Genomic DNA, 22,834 nt, shown 5'->3' on the forward strand with positions numbered 1-22,834 from the left:
TGGCCTCAACTACCTTCTGTGGCAGAGAATTCCACAGACTCACCACTCTCTGTGTGAAGAAATGTTTTCTCATCTCGGTCCTAAAAGACTTCCCCCTTATCCTTAAGCTGTGACCCCTGGTTCTGGACTCCCCCAACATCGGGAACAATCTTCCCGCATCTAGCCTCTCCAACCCCTTAAGAATTTTATATGTTTCTACAAGATCCCCCCTCAGTCTTCTAAATTCCAGCGAGTACAAGCCTAGTCTATCCAGTCTTTCTTCATATGAAAGTCCCGCCATCCCAGAGATACTGCCTTGACAACCATTAGGGAAAGAGTAGCACTTCAACTCTATGGATATCTGTTCCATCTGTTTTACTGTGTTCTTGCACATGGAAAGCGGAATGCTTGTCTTGGTGTACAAGGATGTGTTAACGTCAGCGTATAAATATGTAACCCAAGTGATCCGCAGTCATATGGTGGATTCTGAGACTTTATGTGGTGTTTTTCTGTAGATTTAAGTTATCATAGCAAGCCACCAAATTGGATAATTCGGCTTGTTGCAGTGGAACTGGCTCCTCTGTACTGGTGACTTTTGGATTATATGAAAATGTAGCAGTATGACTATTATAAGAGTCTTTTGTTTTTGTAAGAAGAATAACTTTCTCGCAGCCCTCACTGTGCTTTGTAGAGCTAATATGTGATCCGATAGATGCAAAGTGCTGGAGTAACTCAGCGGGTCAGGTAGCATCTCTGCAGAAAAAGGATGGGTGGCGTTTCAGGTCGGAACCCTTCTTCAGACTGAAAGTCATGTTATCTTCTGTCTAATTATGGATTTGGGACCTTAGCTGGGATAGCTAGTGACTAAAAATAATCTCACCAGGTAAGCGATTTGTGTTTCATAATTGATGTTCAGCAGCAAAAATATTAATCAAATACTATACAGAACATTATTTGTATGGAAAAGATAGATTCAGTCCATAAAGTTAGATTATTGCTCTTCAGACTTCAAGTTGCCTTCTGTTTAAAAAGTACATTACAACATAGTGCCTCTGCAGTAGACTCTGGTCTACTTTCCTGTAAAACCTAAAATTGTATGGGCTGGTAGAGATTGTAAGCCTAGTCTTCAATGTTTTTTTTATAATTCCTGATGCTATAAGTTTAGAATGGTTCTACTGAACATATTCTCTGGATCCAATTGATTTGAAAATGAGTTACCTATTCCAATCCAGAGGGGTAATACATTTTGGATAGGACTTTTGTGGTAATTGGAAACTGTAATGAGGTGTATATATATATATATGTTCTAGAATCTTAAGCTAAAATAAGGACAATTGGCAGCTAAAGCACATTGTGGACGATGTGATTAGATGTTGTTTAAATCCGAGTCTCTATTAGGTCATTCATCACTTCAAGATTGGCAGAATGTCGGAAGTTGGAGAATTTGCTGCAGGCTACAATTAGATGTTTTCTGAGCAGCCATTTTAAGTTGTTTTTTGAATACATCTTTGTTTAAAGTTACTATCTTTTGGGCATATTAATAATCCTAACAAATTATTACGTGTGATTCAAGGAATAACAGGAACACTTTATAAACACACAAGTGCATATTCCTCTGAAGTTTAGGCCAGAGTAAATAGAATAAAAACGGTTGTTGACTTTATCTTGTATAAATATAACTGGATCATGCTATCAAAAGAGCATGTACTAAATGCAAGCCATTGGGCCCCTTGTGACGGCATAGGTTTTTGAAAGCTATCAATTAGCCACTGTGCCTCTGGGCCTGCATTTTTCCTTTATCACATCCTTTCCCTCTATGACAAATTGCCAGTTTTCCTTCTTTCCTTTTGCTATTGAAGATAACATTTGATAAATTCACTGGCTTTTGAAGCCCTCCAGGCATTGTGCACAAGTAACTGCCCTTGGTGTGTCAGCCACATGATCCATTCTCATTCCTTCTCTTCCACGCCTGCTCTTTGATTTACTTTTTAGTCTGTGCATCAGTAATGAAGTCCAGAAAAACAGGCTGATTTTAGTTTTGCTCTTTAACCAAGTTGTCAGTGAGTCTCATTGCTGTGCCTTTCAGGTTCATGATTGGGAGCTAATTCATCACATAATGAGCTTGCATCTTTACCTTTATTTGAGTAGTGTTGGAGCCAAGTGTCAACTAGACACTGCAAAAGGTTGTGTAAAGAGAAAACCCTCCATCACCTGCTGTCTCTCTTCAAGCTAATTTTGGATCAATTTTGCCAACTGTACCCCTCTATCTCCCACCTCCCTTTAAGCTCCCCCTTTTTCTATTCACCACTTTCCCTCTTAGCATCTTCCCCTTCCTTTCCTTCTCAATTCTCCCACTCTTTCCTTCCCCCAACCCACATCCTGACTCCCTCCACTCTCCAGCAACCAGTTTCTTGCTCTGTGTCGAGCTGCCCAGCAACTACTATCACGACCACTTCAGGGTCACACCCTAATTGTCACTCACCCTTCTGCAGTCTTAGCTCCCTTGCCACCCTTGGGCTGCAGCCTGCAACCTTGCCCAGAACCACTTTAAAAGCATCAGCTACTGTGCCGGTCGATGTTGGCAGGTTTCAGTCTCCCAGTTGTTGAGTAGGCGATGACTTTGCTTTTCAGGAGCAGGCACCTCTCACTTCACTGCCCACGTCATTATTCAATTGATACAGTGATGCTAACCTCTGTCTCCCAGCCACACGTTCTCATTAGCTCCTCTTAAATGAAGGGGTTGAATTAATGAGCAAAAGCAGGTTAATCAGATTACTGTGTGCGTCACTGTCCCGCATAAAGATAATGTACATTTAAGCCCTAATGGAACAATGCATGACGTACAGAGGTGCTTGAGGTGCATGCAGGGAACATAAAATCATCAGAAAATAGGAGTAGGTGTAGACTACTCTGCCCTGCCAATCAACATAATCATGACTTTTCTATCCCAGGCCTCACCTCATCTCCCTATCTTACTTCCACATAGCCCATTGTTTTCTCTTTACACAACGTCAATGATCTAGCCTTCACAACCCTCTGCAGTACAGAATTCACCACGACAAAGCCAGCTTTTGGCAGGTGCTATCCAATTCCATTTTGGTACTAATTTTTATATTAAAAAGTGCAAATGCTGGAGAACTTGCTGGAGTTACTCAGCAGCTACATTCCCATAAGGGGGGGGGGGGGAATAAAGGAATGACAAAGGGTAAAAAATGAAACAAAAAGCAGTCTCATGCCTGTCAGGTCCATAATTCAGGTGTAGACCAAGTTTAAATATAGGATGCTGAGAAGCTAAAAAGGAAAACGAGATAGGGAGACAATGTTATAAGAGGATGTCAGCTAATCTATTATAGTTCTCGGAATGGTCAGTCAAAAGAGGATGGTGGTGTCACTTTGGGATAAAGAAAGTGATTTCTACACAACTCACCTCACTCCTTCTCAAGGATAGTTTGCCAAGTTCACAGTATTGGTGCAAGTGATGTTAAAGTGGAGTGCAGACTGGTTATCACATAGAAGACAGTGTTGGAACAAAATGTTTGCATGCAGTGCAGGAAATAAATACAAAACAAATGTCATATTGGCATTTATTGCAAAGTAGTTGGGGTTTGGAAATTGAAAAAAAAAGGTTATATTTGAACACTGTTGGTGTGGCCTCATCCTGCAGTATCGTGTACAGTTTTGGTCCCCGTGCATAAGAAATAAACTTTGGAGGCAGCCCAGAAGGGGTGAGCTGGGATAATTCCTGGGATGATAGTTTATCCTATCATGAATGATTTTTAAAAAAAAGTTAGATCTGTACTCTTTGGAGTTTAGAAGATTCAGGGGTGGATCTTATGGGATCACATAAGATGCTAAGATGTTGAGATTTCTTTTTTTTTAATATCAAAAAATACTTTATTCAAGTAATAAATATTTACAAAACATCTTTTTTAACAAACCCATCCGACATTTCAGGAGGTTACACATTCGATACAGGCATTCACTTCCAAATTTACAGACATGTACACAGTATCCCTTATTTGGAGGGGCGTCTCCACCACACCCTGCCCCCCATGTCCAGCAGCGGAAGGACCCTAGACTGCGTTCCTCCCCCACAGGGCCTTGGCATTGGCTGCACCAAGCTTCAGTGCGTCCCTCAGCACGTTCCCCTGCAGTCTGCAGCGGGCCAGTCGGCAACATTCCCCGACGGACAGCTCGCTCCGCTGGGAGGTCAACAAGGATCGGGCAGACCAAAGGGTGTCTTTCACCGAGTTGATGAACTTCCAGCAGCACTCGATGTCAGTCTCTGAATGCATCCCTGGGAACAGTCTGTAGATCACAGAGTCCTCTGTGACGGAGCTGCTCGGAATAAATCGTGACAGGGACCCCTGCAAACCTCTCCAGACTCTCTTGCCAAATCCACACTCTGAAGAGGTGGGCAACCGTCTCCTCTCCATAGCAGCCATCCCGAGGGCAGCGTGCGCTGGTTGTGAGGTTCCGGCAGTGCAGGAAGGATCTGACTGGGAGGGCTCCCCTCACCGCCAGCCAAGCCAGGTCTTGGTGCTTGTTGGTGAGTTCTGGCGATGAGGCATTTTGCCAGACAAGCTGGGCAGTCTGCTCTGGGAACCACGCCACAGGATCCATGGAGTCATTCCCCTGCAGTGCCTGCAGGACGTTCCGTGCTGACCACTGCCCGATGGACTTGTGGTCAAAAGTGTTGGTCCGGAAGAACCTTTCCACGAGCGACAGATGGTGCGGCAATGTCCAGCTGACTGGCACATTGCGTGGCATCTGCGCCAGGCCCATCCTTCAACACCGGGGACAGGTAGAACCTCAGCAGGTAGTGGCACTTGGTGCCCACGTGCCTTGGCTCTACGCTACGCCTGATGCAGCCACACACGAAGGTGGCCATCAGGATGAGGGCGACGTTGGGAGTGCTTTTACCCCCGTTGTCTGCCGACTTGTGCATTGTGGCTTGTCGCACCCGGTCCTTCGTCGACCCTCAGATGAAGCAGAAGACGGCCCGGGTGATCCCCTTGGCGTAGGAGGGAGGGACGGGCCACACTTGCGCCAAGTACAGTAGCTCCGAGAGCACCTCACACCTGATGACTAAGATGTTGAGATGTTTTCACTAGAGTTCAAACCAGGAGACCATTTTACAAGATATGGATAAAATCATTTGAAGCTGAGGGACATGGGAATCCCTTTTTACAGAGGGCGATGAATCTCTGGAATTCTCTAAGCATAGAGGGCTGTAGCGGTTATGTTGCACGAGGTTATTTGAAGAGGATTGTGATGGTCTTAATAGACTCCCCCAGGGAATTTAAGCCAGGAAGTGGCTAGAAGCAGCCCAAGATTTGTTTTGAATGGTGGAGCGGGTTGGGGGGGAGGGAGGTGACCTCTTCCTGTTGCCTAGGTTCTTGTGACTGGCAATAAATTCTGGCTTTATCTGCAGTGACCACATGTCCGAGATGAATGTGAGGATTTGCTTTGTGTAAAGGGTGTTTGCATTTCTCAAGTGGATGGCAGCATAATGGGTCTCCATTGAAAAATGCAGTGCAGGGGGAAGCAATGATCTGTGAATTAGCTCTCCAATTAAATTTTAATACGAATCTAAAATAAGAAAAACAGAAGTTGGAAATCTGAAATAAAAGCAAAACGTGGACGTACTGAGGAGGCGAGGCAGTAGCTGTATTGAGAGAATAAAAATGTTTTAATTCCACTTCGATACAATTGAAAAGATCGTTTTATTTGTTAATGGCTATAGATGCAATTAATGGGCGCTGGGATCGGTGTTGGATTGATCTTTCGTGCTGAATTAACATTTTCCAACAGCTCTGTAGGCACTCAATAGTTCTCAGTGCGCCGGCTTGGCATGGTGGGTGCAAGGTGGGGGAAAGCGAAACAGACTGATTCTTTGTGCACGAAGAATGTACGGCTGGTGAACACAGCCGGTGGAAGCAAAACCGCACGAATCGTGACTCCAGAACGGTTATTTAAAAAAAACAAAATGGATACATCGGGCACTTTCCCCCTCGGTTTTATTTTACAATCTATAACGACAGCGTGGACTGGACGGCATGGCTGTGGTGGGCGTGGACACTTTAAGAGTTCCCCCCAGCTGAGGGATGCCGGCATTCTGGATAGGGCAAGATAGGTCCATTGTATCAAAAACGAGGGGTTTCTGACGGAAAAAAAGAGGGTTGGCGGCATCAAGTCGCGCAAGGTACTGTTTTTTTTAACGTGATCTGCTTTATTGGCGTTTCCTGGACAAAGCCGAGATAGTGTAGATGAGGAGAGGGTAGTGTCTGCTGGAGAGGAGGAGCAGGAAGAGCCTTCGGACTCCAAGCAAGGAGTCTCCCTCTGGTGTCAGCGCTGCACTCGGCTTCCCGGACGCTGCGGAATGAGGTGAGAGGCGAACAGCCATCTCTTCGGAACATAAAGCCGCGGGTGTGATTACTGTGGGTTTATGAAGTTCGTTGTGTCTGAATAAGGGGATTTGGGAAGAAAAGAGTCGGTTACATTGGCGTAAACAAAAGGGCGAGCGCTTTCCCGCACCCCTTGAAATATTTTTGTTTCACGTGGATTAGAATCTTTTTGTAAAATCAAGATTAAACAGCATGATTTAAGTAGATTTTAATGCTGAATGATATTTGAAAAAAAAAAGATTTTAAATGTTGGCAGATAAGGCAGTGGATCAGTCCACAGTGAACAAAGGGATTTTTTTAATGATTCATAGTTGAGACCAGGGAGCGATGATAAATCAGAATACCGGTTTATTTGGTGGCCTCTTACACACTTCATTGAAATCGTATCATGGTTTTCCAAATAAAGCGTGAATGGATTATGAGTGGTGAAAAAGCAAAGGTTTCTGGACCTGCATTGCCGTGTCCCTTTGTGCAGTAATGTCCCCTCCCCAAAACGCGCTTTATAATGGGGTAGTTTGGGTTTCATCTTTCCAGAATGCCAACTCGGGTGGGTGGGTGGGGGGGGGGAGGGGGGTACTTGTTAGGTATCTGACGGGATGGGGCAGTGGGTAGGTTGTGAGATGGTTTAGCCGTTTAAAAGGGGCTTCCGTGCAGCCTTGAAATATGTAGCCTTGAAATGCACTGCACTCCCAACTGCTGCTTCTCCATTTTGATCAAGGGCCAGGGATTCCCAGGAATACACCTTGTTCAGCATATTTTGAGAACATCTGGTAATTTCTTGCCATGGCAGAACTTGGATTGAGTGTCTATTTTACATGTTGAATGTGAACATCGTGGCCTGCTGGTGCGTGGAGCCGACTGAATGCGTTTTGGGCTTAAATGTTAAAGATGTTGGACTGTGCTGTGAAGAACAGCGATGTTGGCTTGCTTATTTTGCAAATGGATTTGAAGCATTTGCAGAGATGGCGTGGGTGGTATGCACGGAAAGTGATAATGAATTTTATCATGGACATGTGCCTTTTTGAGGTGGATCCAGAGATATGGGGAATGGTCCTAATTTTTCAGGTTCCCACCATGAACCCTCTACCCCCCTCACCCCGTCTCCTTTCATCCATATCCCTCCCCGTGGTTTCACATTTCATTCCTTTTCCTTCCTAATCTGGCATCCTTTCGTCTCCATTCCGCCACTAGCCTTTGTTATCATCACCCATCTCCACCTATCGCCTCTCCTCATCTGTATCCACCCATTACTTGTCAGTTTTTGCCCCACTCCTACCTCTCCACCAATTTTCTCTCTACTCCATCACCCTGAACAAGGGACCTGGTCCACAATGTCGATTGTCTATTTTCCGCCACAGATGTTGCTTGACCTACTGAATTCCTCCAGCACTTTTTTTTGGTGCTCATGAGCCCTTATGACACCCTTAGGATTTTGATGTGGTACAGTGGGGGGTAGGCTAGTGGATGATCTTGGTTTGTGTAGGTTGCATCCAAGGCGATGAGTGAACCAAAGAGTTATTGAGGGAGTGGTCTCCACAGAACGCAAAAATGGGTGGGGATGGGATGATGTGACTGCTAGTGGGGTCACGTTGAAGGTGGCGGAAATGTCGTGAATGATGTGTTGGGTTTGCTAGAGTTTGGCTCTTTGGTGAACCAGCTGGTCAGGATCGCAACCAGCATGTTGCAAATGCAATGTGGAGACAAAAGTCTGTGGGCAGCCATATTTGTGAAAGATACTTCATGGCCCCATTCAGTTGTAGCCAAAGGCTTGTGTGTGTTTGATAAAGGCTGTGACAGTTGTTGATGCAGCTCTCTGTGTTTCTAGTGGAGTGTGAGGTGTAGGGACCTTGGGATGGGCAGAATATGGTGCAAGGAACAGCACTTCAATCACCAGGTGGAGGCAGATGGGGAGAAGCCTGCCAATGACTTTCCCGGTGGCAAACTACAAGAGCACCCTTTGTAGTTACCTCATTAGTTTTGTTTCCTTTCTTGCTCTGAGGTTCCCAATATCTGGGCAATGGGGATGAGGATCTGTATTTGAGAAAATTTGTAACGGGTTTCCCACAAAGTTTCAAACTTCTACAGGAATATTGTCCTGTCCTGTGGCCTGTTTTTTTTTTTAGTTGAAGGATGGTCTTTTCAAATTCTCAGGCAGGTATGGTAGTGTGGCTGGGCCTGGATAGCTGGTTGTGTGATGAAATCTAAGGTGCTTGAATCAAGTATAGGATGGTTGTGTGGATAATGTTTTCCCCTGGATAGAATGTCTGGATTCACAATCTCAATTGGGGATCACCATATAGGACTGAGGAGAATGTCATGCAGTGCATAGTGAATCTTTGGATGTCTCCATCCATGCAAACAGTGGAGGCTCATTGCTGAGTATATTTAAGAACTTCATCTTCAAATGCTCTTTTCTTCAAGCATCCAAAGACTGGTGGCACAGTATAGGTACAAGCAAATTTTGTTAGTGACATTTGCCTTGCTTGAGAGGTGATTCCTGAGATATAGGGCATGGTCCATGTTTTTCTCCTTGTGAATTTGTATTCTTAGATGGCTGCGTGATATGGTTGCAGATCTTTGTTTTGCAAGCATTGACTGTAAGATCCATCCTACTTTATGCTTCAGTGGATAAGTCGCAAATGTTTTAGAGCATGTCTCTGAATGCACGCAAAAGCAATTGTGGTCAATGTCCTTGTAGCTTGATGATTGGAGTTGGGGTGGCCATGGATCTGAAGGTCATGTTTCCCATTAGTCCTGTAGATTTACTTTCATTGCAGCACTATATCCTTCTGAAGAAAGAGGTAGATGATGGCAAAACCTTGAATACACTCAGCAGCCTGAGTACAGAATTCAAATCATTCATGGCCCTCTGGGTGAAAAAACCTCCAACTCTCAGTCCTGAATGGTTGATCCCTTGCTTTGAGTGTGTGATCACAGGTTCTAGGCATGCTTGCCCAAGAGACATCACCCCTCACTACCCTGCTAACCACCTACAAACGTCGTTTATTTTCAATAAGAGCATCTCTCATTCTTTTAAACCTAGTCGATACATTTTTGGCTATTAATGACTTTTGTGCAAGAAAGTGGTGCTGGGGTAAAAGATCGACAATTATCGTATTGAATGGCAGTAGAGTCACACGTCCCCAAATAGCTGACTCCTTCTATTCTTCATGTACTTAACTTTGTAATTGCCATTCAAAACATTTCTGTAGTTTTTTGCATTTATTTGCTTTGCAAACAATGCAAAAACTACAGGAATGTTTCTTGCTGTTATTTCAAGGACGGCTGTTACTGCCAGTGGGGAGAAGAGGTCATCACAATGTGTGCTTTGTGTTCTCTTTTTCTGTTGTATGGTTTTTTTTTCAAATGTGGCCTTTCTTGCTGAATCACTGAAATAAGTGAACTGTTTGGTTTGCAGTCAGTTTTGTTGAGATGTGACCAGAATGATAAACTTATGGGTTTGTGATCCTAATTAATTGAGTCCCTCCAATTCTGTCTTCAGTTTGCTTCATTCCTTCATTGGTGTCATTATCACGGCTGTTTAAACCCTAAAGGCTCTGCAACTCCTTCCTTAAACCTCTCCGCTTCATCTGTCGAATTTAAGATCATCTTTAACTTGGAGGATTATAACCCTGAAGGAGATTTGAGCGATATAAGGTGGGACTGTTAAGAAATCAATGAAATGTCACAAGCAGTTCATCCCATTAAATCCCAATGTTTTTATTTCACACACAGTTTACCTTTGGAGGAACAGAATCTTTTGATTGTATTTCTGAATGTGTCCATGATTCAAGGAAGCTTTGCATGAAAACATATCCACCATTGAGGAATGAGAAAGCTTTAATAATCCCATTAGATATTACAGTTGACCCTTTAGTCTGAAGAAGGGTCTCGACCCGAAACGTCACCCATTCCTTCTCTCCAGAGATGCTGCCTGATCCGCTGAGTTACTCCAGCATTTTTTGTCTACCTTAGAGTTTACCTGTTGTCAGTATAGGTAAATTTGATGACACCAGTGAATTAGAAAAAAGCCAGAATTCTTTTAATTCATACAATAGAGGAAGTAGGAGTAGAATGGTTGTTCTTGACCCTCTGTACTACATAATAAAATCATGGTTGATCCAATCCTGTCCTCTGACACCATCCCACTATCTGTCCTTAACTCTGGACTTCCTTGTGGTTTAAATATCTGTCAGTTTCCATCTTGAATATCACTGTTGTGTAGAGAATTCCAGAGATAAGTGATCCTCTGAGAGAAAAGAAAATGCTGCTCACCACTGTCTGAGATGATGACCCTCTGAAACTATCCTTTCTAGTTCTAGATTGTAGTCCTAGATTCCCTCTCTGAGGTGATGTCAGTATCCATTTTGTCATTCTCTATAATAATTTTGTATGCTTCAATAGGATCATTTTCTGTTCTTCTATACAATGAGCATAGGCCCAACCTGGTCACTTTCTCTTCATACATCAATTCCTTCAGCTCAGTGAATCTTCTCCACATTGCCTTTAATACAAGCATGTATTTTCTTAAACATCTAGAACAAAACTGTATGCAGTATTCTAGGTGCAGTCTCACCACCCCTGTACAGTGACATCAAAACCTCCCTACTGTTAACTCTACACCCTTTCCAATGAAGGTGAATGTTTTATTGGCCTTTCTAATTGCTTGCTATTCCTAAAGTAAAATAGATTAGTCACAAAATATGCCGTTTATATTAAAACAAAATGTCCATTGATCCTTTTTATCCATTGTTCACCAGCTCATCCAGTCTTTGTCACAACTGAAATGCTCTAAGCCAGACAAATATCCTGGTGAATCTCCTCTGCGCCCTCAATTTCGGGACATAAGCATGTAATCTAGGCAGTACAATACTGAACCAGGTCTGCATCTCCCTCGCTCCATATGCCTGTCATCTTTTACCCCTCTTCGGTTCAACGTTTACCTTTTGCTTCCATGTCACCATTTCCCCCTCCTTTTTATATTGTCCATCTCTCCATTTCCCCCTCCTTTTTATATTGTCCATCTCTCCTCTCCACCATGTCCTGACAGTGATTCAGGGTTTTCACCCTGAACGTTGACCATTCCTTTCCATCCACAGATGCTGAGTTCCTCCAGTAGATTGTTTGCTGCACCTTTGCTTGTCAACTTTTGGACAAAAAGGTTAAAACGGCTGTTGTAAAAGAAACCTGATGTGATGTAAGAGAGTTGTCCTTGTTTTCGTGGCCATTATTTATTTATTCTCAAGCCAAACTAATTAAAATATTTCGTCATTATATTACTCTATGTGGGTTCTTACTACTTGCAAATTGGTTCTCATCTTTCATGCGGTCAGTCGAAAGAAGGGTCTTGACCTGAAACATCTCCTATCCATGTTTTCCAGGGAAGTTGCCTGACCTGATGAGTTAAACCAGCACTTTGTGTCCTTTCATGTACTGTTGCTGCATTGATTATACCTTAGAAGTTTTTAATTGACTGTAAAGTGCTTTAGGATATTCTGTACATACAGGATGCTAAAGAATTGAAAGTGAAATATGTTTAGCACACAGTTATTGTTGTAAAAACTCACTTTCCTGCAGAATGATACAGTGGAATCAGTGGTTGGGATGGTCCTAAAGCATCCACATTGAAAGCAATGATTGCGGTCTTAATGTTGGTTAGTACTGGGAAACATAGAAACATAGAAAAATAGGTGCAGGAGTAGGCCATTCGGCCCTTTGAGCCAGCACCACCATTCAATATGATCATGGCTGATTATCTAAAATCAGTACCCCGTTCCTGCTATTTCCCGTATTCCTTGATTCCTTTAGCCCCAAGAGCTAAATCTAACTCTCTCTTGAGAACATCCAGTGAATTGGCCACCACTACCTTCTGTGGCAGAGAATTCCACAGATTCACAACTCTCTGGGTGAAGAAGTTTTTCCTCATCTCAGTCCTAAATGGCCTACTCCTTATTCTTAAGCTGACTGGAAAATCTTTCTGGAAGCAGAGCTCTTATTTTTACTGTCAATTGAAGCTGTCTTTTGTTTATTTTAGGTAATTAAGTTAGGAATACAATACAATACAATACAATATATCTTTATTGTCATTGTACCCAGGGGTACAACGAGATTGGGAATGCGCCTCCCATACGATGCAATAATTTAGGTAATTTAGACAGCAGCAACCCAACGAAACGAACAGTTGTAACAGTTTGGGACAGGGTAAAGTGCAAGTTGATCTATGCGTTGTGGCCATCCGGCTCAGCAGGACCGGTTCATAGCAGCTATGGCCCTGGGGATGAAGCTGTTCCTGAGTCTGGAGGTGCGGGCATAGAAGGCCTTGTATCGTCTGCCCGATGGAAGGAGTTCGAACAGACTGTTGCAGGGGTGTGAAGAGTCTTTGTGGATGCTGGTGGCTTTTCTGAGGCATCGTGTGTTGTAGATGCCCTCCAAGTCTGGTAGCTGTGTTCCGATGGCCCTCTGAGCTCTATGGACTACCCGCTGTAGAGCTTTCCTTTCTGCCTCCGTGCAGCTGAGGTACCACACAGGGATTCCATGCGTTAGGATGCTCTCTATGGTGCAGCGGTAGAAGGTCGTCAGCAGCTGTTGGGGTAGACCAGACTTTTTCAGTGTTCTTAAGTAGAACAGTCTTTGTTGTGCCTTCTTGACCAGCGCAGCAGTGTTATTGGACCATGTTAGGTCCTCCGAAATGTGAGTGCCCAGAAACTTGAAGCTGGACACTCTCTCCACACTGACCCCGTTGATAGAGATCGGGGCATATTCCCCGTTATGTGACCTACGGAAGTTGATGATCAGCTCCTTGGTCTTGGTGGTATTTAGGGACAGGTTGTTATCCGAGCACCAGTCCGCCAGGTTCTGCACCTCCGCTCTATAGTTTGTTTCATCCCCGTTGGTGATCAGCCCGATCACCGTTGTGTCATCTGCAAACTTGACAATGGTGTTGGTGTCGAATGCAGGAACACAGTCGTGTGTGAAGAGGGAGTAGAGCATGGGGCTCAGAACACAGCCCTGTGGTGTGCCGGTACTCAGGGTGATAGTGGAGGACAGGTGCGGGCCCATTCTCACTGCCTGCGGTCGTTCCAGCAGGAAGTCCAGGATCCAGTCACATACTGTTTATTTCAGTTTTTCTTGGCTAGTTCAGTTCACCACCATGGGAACCGTCAGTTGAGACCCACCTATAATAATGCTTCTATGAATTCTCACTAAGGTATTGTCCAGGAATGAGTTCAGTTGTTCAAGGATAGAATATTCATGGGTGCTTGACAATTTCTGGAACTGCAAAACCTGGAAGGTCTTCGCATGGTTGGGTTAAGGATATCTGTCGCAGAAAACTCTGTTGAAGATTGCTGGATTTCTATGTGTACAAATTATCTTGGGTGATCAGATTAGAAATGGCTGTGGGAGGTGGGAACCTCTAACCATAAGGCTTGTGCCTGTCCTGGGGAAAGAGTGATTTGTTTAATTTGTATTTATTTGCTGTAAATAGGACTTGGGTCTTCAATTTTGCAAATCAAGTAACTAATATGATATGAAGCTAACACTATAGCATGAGTGAGATAGTTTAGAACAGGGTAATATGTTCAAAGAAAGTCCTGTTTGTTGAACAAGTAGAGAAAGTAAAGCAGGTTGTTTATGGCCAAATTAAAATATTTGAGATATTTGTGATTTAGTTTTGAAATGTATCTGGCATTATGCACATGGGATTGAGGAAGACTTGCTCATTCTGATTTTGTAATTTCTGGGCATTTAAAAAAAAAAACAACCCATAAACTTTAGCACAGAAGGGACGGCTGGCACCTGATGGAGAAGGTGAGTGGGAAGTTTGAGGTAGTTTGCTCCTTCCATGGTTTTAGCTCGACTTCTGTGTGCTCCTGATACATATAACATATAACATATAACAACTACAGCATGGAAACAGGCCTGTCCGGCCCTACCAGTCCACGCCGACCATTCTCCCTGACCTAGTCTCATCTACCTGCACTCAGACCATAACCCTCTAATCCCCTCTTATCCATATACCTATCCAATTTACTCTTAAATAATAAAATCGAGCCAGCCTCCACCACTTCCACCGGAAGCCCATTCCATACTGCCACAACCCTCTGAGTAAAGAAGTTCCCCCTCATGTTACCCCTAAACCTTTGTCCCTCAATTCTGAAGCTATGTCCCCTTGTTGGAATCTTCCCCACTCTCAAAGGGAAAAGCCTACCCACGTCAACTCTGTCCGACCCTCTCAAAATTTTAAAAACCTCTATCAAGTCCCCCCTCAACCTTCTACGCTCCAAAGAATAAAGACCCAACCTGTTCAACCTCTCTCTGTAGCCTAAGTGCTGAAACCCAGGCAACATTCTAGTAAATCTCCTCTGTACCCTCTCCATTTTGTCGACATCCTTCCTATAATTTGGCGACCAGAACTGCACACCATACTCCAGATTCGGCCTCACCAATGCCCTGTACAATTTCAACATTACATCCCAACTTCTATACTCGATGCTCTGATTTATAAAGGCAAGCATACCAAACGCCTTCTTCACCACCCTATCCACATGAGATTCCACCTTTAGGGAACAATGCACAGTTATTCCCAGATCCCTCTGTTCCACTGCATTCCTCAATTCCCTACCATTTACCCTGTACGTCCTATTTTGATTTGTCCTACCAAAATGCAGCACCTCACACTTATCAGCATTAAACTCCATCTGCCATCTTTCAGCCCACCCTTCCAAAAGGCCCAAGTCTCTCTGTAGACTTTGAAAATCTACCTCACTATCAACTACTCCACCTATCTTAGTATCATCTGCATATTTACTAATCCAATTTGCCACACCATCATCCAGATCATTAATGTAAATGACAAACAACAGTGGACCCAACACAGATCCTTGGGGCACTCCACTAGACACTGGCCTCCAACCTGACATACAATTGTCAACCGTTACCCTCTGGTATCTCCCATTCAGCCATTGTTGAATCCATCTTGCAACCTCACTATTAATACCCAAAGATTTAACCTTCTTAATCAACCTTCCATGTGGAACCTTGTCAAATGCCTTACTGAAGTCCATATAGACAACATCCACAGCCTTGCCCTTATCAATTTCCCTGGTAACCTCTTCAAAAAATTCAAGAAGATTAGTCAAACATGACCTTCCAGGCACAAATCCATGTTGACTGTTTCTAATCAGGCCTTGATTATCCAGATAATTATATATATTGTCCCTAAGTATCTTTTCCATTAATTTTCCCACCACAGACGTCAAACTAATAGGTCTATAATTGCTAGGTTTACTTTTAGAACCTTTTTTAAACAAAGGCACAACATGCGCAATGCGCCAATCTTCCGGCACCATCCCTGTTTCTAATGACGTTTGAAATATTTCCGTCATAGCCCCTGCTATTTCTGCACTAACTTCCCTCAATGTCCTAGGGAATATCCTATCAGGACCTGGAGACTTATCCACTTTTATATTCTTCAATAGTTTTGAGGTTCTCAGTTCCATCCAAACTCTTGCTCCTTCACTTTGACTGGTTATGGGCTAGGGATTCTCAGGAGTCGATGGAGATGTTGCCTTCTGTTCAAGGAGGCTTTGAGAATATCCTTGATTTAATTTTCTCTAATCTCTTCCCAAGACAGAATAGAGAGTCTAGGACCTCAATGATGGGGCTGTTGATCGGGGAAAGAATGTTGCTGTTGGTTCAACAATTTTGCCTGAATTTACATAGAAATGTAGAAAATAGATGGAGGAGGAGGCCATTCGGCCCTTCGAGCCAACACCGCCATTCATTGTGATTATGGATGATCATCCACAATCAGAAACCTGTGCCCAACTTCTCCCCATATCCCTTGATTCCACTAGCCCCCAGAGCTCTATCTAACTCTCTCTTAAATTCATCCAGTGATTTGGCCTCCAATTTGGAGGATTAGTGGTAACAGTGCTGCTGGCACCTTTCCAATACCTTCAGGAGAGTCTCCCTGTGACCACATGGGTTGCCTCTGGGTGCTCGGTTTCTTCCCACACTCCTAAGACGTGCAGATTTATAGGTTAATTGGCTTCTGTAAATTGTCCTAAGTGTGTAGGATAGAAATAGTGTACACCCGTACACTGATTGCAAGACAGCGTGGACTCGGTGGGCTGAGGGCCTGTTTCTACGCTGTATCTATAAACGAAACTAAACTGAACTAAAAAAAGGAGGAGGGGTCGGTGTCGCTTCCAACCTTGGATCGCTGCCTTCGGAGTTGTTGACATACTCCATCTTGGAAGCGACAGCAGGTGAGAGGGGAGGGAGCCTCATGATGACCGAGGGGGCACACTGAAACACTAAGTGCTGGAGTAACTCAGCCGACTGAATCAATCCAGTTAACAGGCCTGGTTAACTAAATCACTTAAAACCATATATGATTGCTTTCTATAAAACTTTGAAATCTGAAAATAACTCACTGAATGATGCGTGTGAGATGCAGGGATTTCTAAATAAACAATGACTTCCATTAAGAGTGGCCTTAATGTTTCAAACGTCCTAAGTTGACTCATGGATACACCAACAAACAAAAACTGACAACTCCAAATTGCAGGATGAAGTTAGATCGGAGACGGTGAGACTGATCAAAAAGATAATTTGAGGAGCACAGATATCCAAAGATTGTAGGTTTGGAGGTGATTATACAAGTAGATCTTAAGGGGCCTCTCCATGTAGGGATTTGATAATGAGGAATTTAAAAAAATCAAGTCATTGTATAACCAGGAGCCGATGTAGGTCAGCAAGCACTGGCATAATTCCAATGAAACCTTTGGAAAATTTGCAATGATTTGTCATAATGGAAATTGGGATTCCATTTCTTTGGTTTCTACCGTGCTCCAAGGCATTTTGTTATAGGGTGAATCCTGGACAGCACAATAGACCTGTGGATGAGGATATGGCAATTTTCATTTTAATAACCCTTTTCCTTTGGGATTTGATGTCTCCAGATTAACGTTCGGAAGGATTAATCACTACTGTGCTTGTGTTTGATCATCCAACACCAGGACAATAAAATAGATCATGGTTTTACAAAGTATGCTTCAATTAGGAGTAAGTTCTACATAATGTCATTCTACCATTAGACTGTACTTCCCCTAAAATTACTTATCTAAATCAGTTTGTAATATAATGGCAATGTTACATTTATCTTTGTTCCCATTCAGGAGAGAATAAATTGAAAGAAAGAATCGAGAGATTCCGGTTTAAAACCCCGGAAACAAGGGTTTACTGTAATACAAAACACAACGACAATGCACTTAAGAGAAAGATTTTCTGATTGCAGGGTACATTTACTTTGACGTTTTGGCTGGAGTCTACTAATATACTTTTCAATGGTGTTGCTGCTGAAACCAGGAACTTGAAGGATTCAGGTTCTTTAAATAATTAGCTACTTGTGTTAATTTGGATCTTTTGGCACTTTGTTTAGAGTACAAAAAAACTCATTTAGTTCTGGTAACCCTCTGTAACGTGCCTTGAAATAGTGAAGACCTAAATCATGCCAATACTCTGTCAGAATATGCTGGGATTTGGAAAGTCCTGCATGTTAAATTTGGAAAGGCTGAGATCAGATTAATTTATTGCCATATATGCACGGGTGCAATGAAATTCCTTCTTCACATGAAGCATAGAGAATAATCTGTTTTCATAAATTATAAATACAGTAAACTCTTATAATGGACCCTGGGGGGGGGGGGGGGGGAATTGTGTCCGTTACTGCCGATTGGCCATTATAACCGAGTAACGTATTATCGTTGTATGTAGTTGAAACAAAGAACTGCAGATGATGGTTAATATACAATAGGACACAAAGTACTGGAGTAACTTAGCGGGTCAGGCAGCATTGTTGGAGAACATAGATAGGTGATGTTGGGACTCTTCTTCAGACTGATTCAGCCTGCTGAGTTACTCCAGCTCTTTGTGATGTTTCACCTTAAAGATAGGCACCAATGCCGCTGGTCAGCACGAGCGAGCACTTCAACCACTGCACGGTCCGATGACATGGCTTTTGTTGTGACTCACATTGTAGCCTCTGGGGATAGCGCTTTCTTCAGGCCACTGCCAATGACGAGGCGTGCTCTGTCTCCTCTCACCTGCTGCCACTTCCAAGGTAGAGTATGTCTGTGAAGGAAGCAGCGCGGCGATGGAGGGGGGTAGTTGTCAGGGACATGGGATAAATTGGAGGCAGCAGTAGGCGAGTGGACAAAGCGATGCCTACAGGAAGAAGCAGCAGCGGGTAAGGGGGGAGGAAGCCCCACAATGTCCCCTGGAGCTACAATGTGAGCCGCAACAACAACACAACCGCATCAACCGGACTGTGCAGTGGGTGAAAGAAATGCTCGCTGGTGCACCTTGCCAATCAGTGGTGGCGTCGGAAACTGGGGCTCTAAGTGGCTGGGTAGGCGGGGCGAGCCGAGCCGTCCACTATATCTGATATCTGTTATAAAGGGGTCCGTTAAAACAAGGGTTTACTGTAATACAAAACACAATGACAAGTGCAAAACAGCAGAATGGTGCAAGAATACATGACCTCTGGGAAGGAGGTGCGATAGAGGGGAATGGTTCGAGGGTGTCCATTTCTCCTCATAGGTGCTGCGTGACCTGAATTTCTCCAGCAGTTTGTTTTTCACAGCATTTACTGACCAGTGCACTGGTTTCATCTGCATTTCCCTACTTGCCGTGGCCATTGCTTCTAAAACTTTATGATTTGTCACATTGCTTGTTTTGCTATAGCGTAAAGGAAAGAGTCTTCCTGCAAGAACCAACTCTTTGACTTCGACTTCAGTGGAAATTTTTGACTGTGGTTCCACTGATTTAAAACTTTTCACCAAAGTAAAATGAAACTCACTCAGAATGTACAGGTCCCCTTCACAATTGTATTTATACAACATTCCTGAAGTGCTAATATGTCAGTTTGGACACAAAATCGTAAAGAGATTTTACGATAGATGGCCAAATGTTCAGCCAAGAGACAATGGTTTTAAAGATCTTCTAAAAGAAGGGAGAGCATGGACTGTCAGATTCAGGAACAGCTGCTTCCCTGCTGTTATTAGACTATTGAATGGTCCTCCTGGAAGCTGGTGTGTAGTCCCGGTCTTCTAACCTTCCTCATTGCAGACCTTGCAGTTTTGTTTATATCTGCAGTTTCTATGTCACTATAATGCTGAACAACGCTATAATGCTGGACAATGTTTTCTGCACTCTGTTGTAATTCTCTTTGCACTACCTGTCATACTTGTGTATGGCTCGATTGTACTCGTGTATAATATGACTTGACTGAATATCTGCAAACAAAGCCTTTCACCGCATCATTATATCAAACAAAGCCTTTCACATGTCATATATACTGTATATGTGGCACCAATAAACCAATACAATATCAATACCAAAGAGCTGAGTACTGAAGAAGTTAAATGCTCAGCCATTAATGGTGAAATTGTTAAAATCACAACACTTGTATATCTTGTCCCTTGCACTAATTTTGAATTGTTGCCATCATCGTGGATATCAGTGCTGCAGACAGTCTGCACGCAGTAAGGTTCCCCAAAAGGCATGAAGGTAAATGAGAAGACATCTGATCTTGTTTGAGGAGAAACGCAAGAGGAGGTCTCTGCTTTTCTGCAAACAATATGTATTCAACTGTGTGGCTAAGTGCCACCTTGGCTCAATGTATAATCCCAGGCAATATCTCAGTAGTCCATCAATGTCTCTTCATGGCACACTATTGGAATGTTTGCTGAAGCAGCTTGAAACTGCAATTTTGTGTTGGCCCAGTGTGCTAATAATGAACCTCATGCTCATCACCATATCCAAAGCTCTCCCTGCCAGTCATCCTTATTTAGTGTTTACTTATCAATGCTGCATTTGTATTGAGGCCAATCTAAATTCTCCCACAACAAACTTCACATATATAGCGTATTTGTAATCTCATCACGTAGTAAATCTCCATTAACTTGGACACAAAAGCAGCCTTATTCTATTCTGCCCATCCAACTCTTCCCTTTTGAGTGTGACATAGTACTTTGCTCATTTTGAAGCATGGCAATAGGAGAGGGCCATGATACCTGTTTATTTTGTGACTGATCTTTATTTTGACTCAATTTATCCACCTTTATTCCATAATCATAAATTTCCTTGTTCAACAAATTTGTAGGTCTCAGTCTTGCAATTTTCATTTAAGTATCTCCCACTGGGTTGTTAAGAGATTTTCACCCATAATGATCAAAGTGCTTTCTGATGCCAACCCGACCCCTTCCACGTGATCCACGGCAAATAAATGAAAAGTAAAAATAAAATTCTAGAAATGCACTGCGGGTCAGGCAACAGGTCAGGCAGGTCTCTAACCAAGTTGTTAGAGTACTGACAAAATGCCCATGTATATCCTCATAAGCACAATGCAGACAAACACAATACTCACGTTAAAAAGGCTTGCAGCCCAGTGGTATGAACATCGACTTCTCCAACTTTAGATAGTTCCTCTGTCCCTCTCTTCCCCTCCCCCTTCCCAGATCTCCCTCTATCTTCCTGTCTCCCCTATATCCTTCCTTTGTCCCGCCCCCCTGACATCAGTCTGAAGAAGGGTCTCGACCCGAAACGTCACCCATTCCTTCTCTCCTGAGATGCTGCCTGACCTGCTGAGTTACTCCAGCATTTTGTGAATAAATACCTTTGATTTGTACCAGCATCTGCAGTTATTTTCTTAAAAAGGAGGTAATTAATGTCTTGGTGGCGATGAAGATGGATAAAGCCGCAGGGTCTGTTCTGATGTATTTCAGGCTGCATTGGGAGGCAAGGGAGGAGACTCCTGAGGCCCTGACATAGATGTTTGAATGTTTACTGGCCACAGGTGAGATAACAGATGCATGGAAGATGTTGAATGTGGTATCTTTATTCAAGAAAGGCAGCAGAGGTAAGATGGCTAGTTAGATGCTAGTGAGTCCAATGTCAGTGGTAAGCAAATTATCGGAGAGAAAGTCCTGAGGGACATGATTAATCTACACTTGGAATGGCAGTGATTGGTCAGGGATAGTCAGCACAATTGGTGGGAGATATCATCTGACTAATTTATTTAGATTTTTTTGAAGAGGTAACTAAATACACTATCCAGGACAAAGCATCCTGTTGATTAATACCTCATCCATCACTGCAAACTTTCATTCTCTCTGCCACGGGCGGCACAGGTGGCGCAGCAGTAGAGTTGCTGCCTTACAGTGCCAGAGACCCGAGTTCACTCCTGACTGCGGGTACTTCTTTATGGAGTTTGTACGTTCTCCCTGCGATCCCTTGGGTTTTCTGTAGATTGCTCCTACATTCCAAAAACATGCAGGTTTGTAGGTTAATTGGCTTGGTATAAATTTAAATTGACCCTCATGTGTTGGCTAGTATTAAAGTGCGGGGATTGCTGGTCGGTGAGGACTTGGTGGGCCGAAGGGCCTGTTTCCATGCTGTATCTCTAAACTAAATTAAGCTAAACTTTCACGAGCATTTCCTAGTGTAGATGCACCACAGTTACTTGCTTTGGCTAGTCCAATCAATCTGAATCAGTCTGAAGAAGGGTCTCGACCCGAAATGTCACCCATTACTTCTCTCCAGAGATGCTGCCTGACCTGCTGAGTTACTCCAGCATTTTTTGTCTACCTTGGCTATTCCATAGTAACTTTGAATATCTACCATCAGGAAGGTTACAGGCGGTAGGTGCAATAGGAATATCACCATCACCTTCTGGTTCCAAACCGAGCTACACACCATCCTGGGTTAGAAATATATCACTGTTTCTTCGCCATCACTTCTGGACCGTTCTATAAAGGAGGCGCAGTGGTAGAGTTGCTGCCTTACAGCACGAGAGACCCAGGTCGATCCTGACTACAGGTGCCGTCTATGGAGTTTGTATGTTCTCCCTGTGATTGCATGGGTTTTCTCCGGCTGCTTCGGTTTCCTCCCACATTCCAAAGACGCACAGTTTTGTAGGTTAATTGGCTTCGGTAAGGATTGTAAATTGTCCTTAGTGTGTAGGATAGTGCTAGTGAACAGGGATCGCTGGTCGGCGCGGACTCATTTGGACCGAAGGGCCTGTTTCTGCACTGTATCTCAAAAACCATAAGAGTACACTGGAGTATTCAACCCATTTGTAATAGTTCAAGGAGGCAGCTGATTATCCATTATCCATAGGCAATAAATGCTCTCCTTACTAATGATGCCCAGATGCCAAAAAAAGAATAAATAATTATTTTAAATTCCTATATCCTGAGTACAAGACAGTAGAAACTGGCTATTGCAGTGCAGGATTGCAAACTAATTTGTGAACTACTGCCCAGCACTTTCCAACAAGACCACATGAAAGGAGTTTTAGTTTAAACATTTGTATGTGGAAAGTTCTCCATTATTTTCCCCTCCCTTTTATTGATGCCTGAAGTGCTGACCTTACTCGTATT

At 43.4% G+C, this 22,834-nt stretch overlaps 1 protein-coding gene across 5 annotated transcripts in view; it reads left to right on the forward strand.

Annotated features, from left to right (window-relative positions):
- pisd (phosphatidylserine decarboxylase) overlaps window positions 1-22,834 on the forward strand; it is an 80,560-nt gene that overhangs the window by 16,959 nt on the left and 40,767 nt on the right. Inside the window, exon 1 of one of the 5 annotated variants that reach the window (XM_078421313.1) lies at window positions 5,952-6,366. The exons of the other annotated variants lie outside the window; for them this stretch is intronic. Within the exon in view, the coding sequence (XP_078277439.1) occupies window positions 6,362-6,366 (5 nt within the window). The 5' untranslated portion in view covers window positions 5,952-6,361. Of the gene's footprint in view, window positions 1-5,951; window positions 6,367-22,834 lie in introns of those variants that run through there. 5 annotated transcript variants of the gene reach the window in all.

This window comes from Rhinoraja longicauda, chromosome 25 (assembly GCF_053455715.1).
Source record: "Rhinoraja longicauda isolate Sanriku21f chromosome 25, sRhiLon1.1, whole genome shotgun sequence".
NCBI classification, from domain to species: domain Eukaryota; kingdom Metazoa; phylum Chordata; class Chondrichthyes; order Rajiformes; family Arhynchobatidae; genus Rhinoraja; species Rhinoraja longicauda.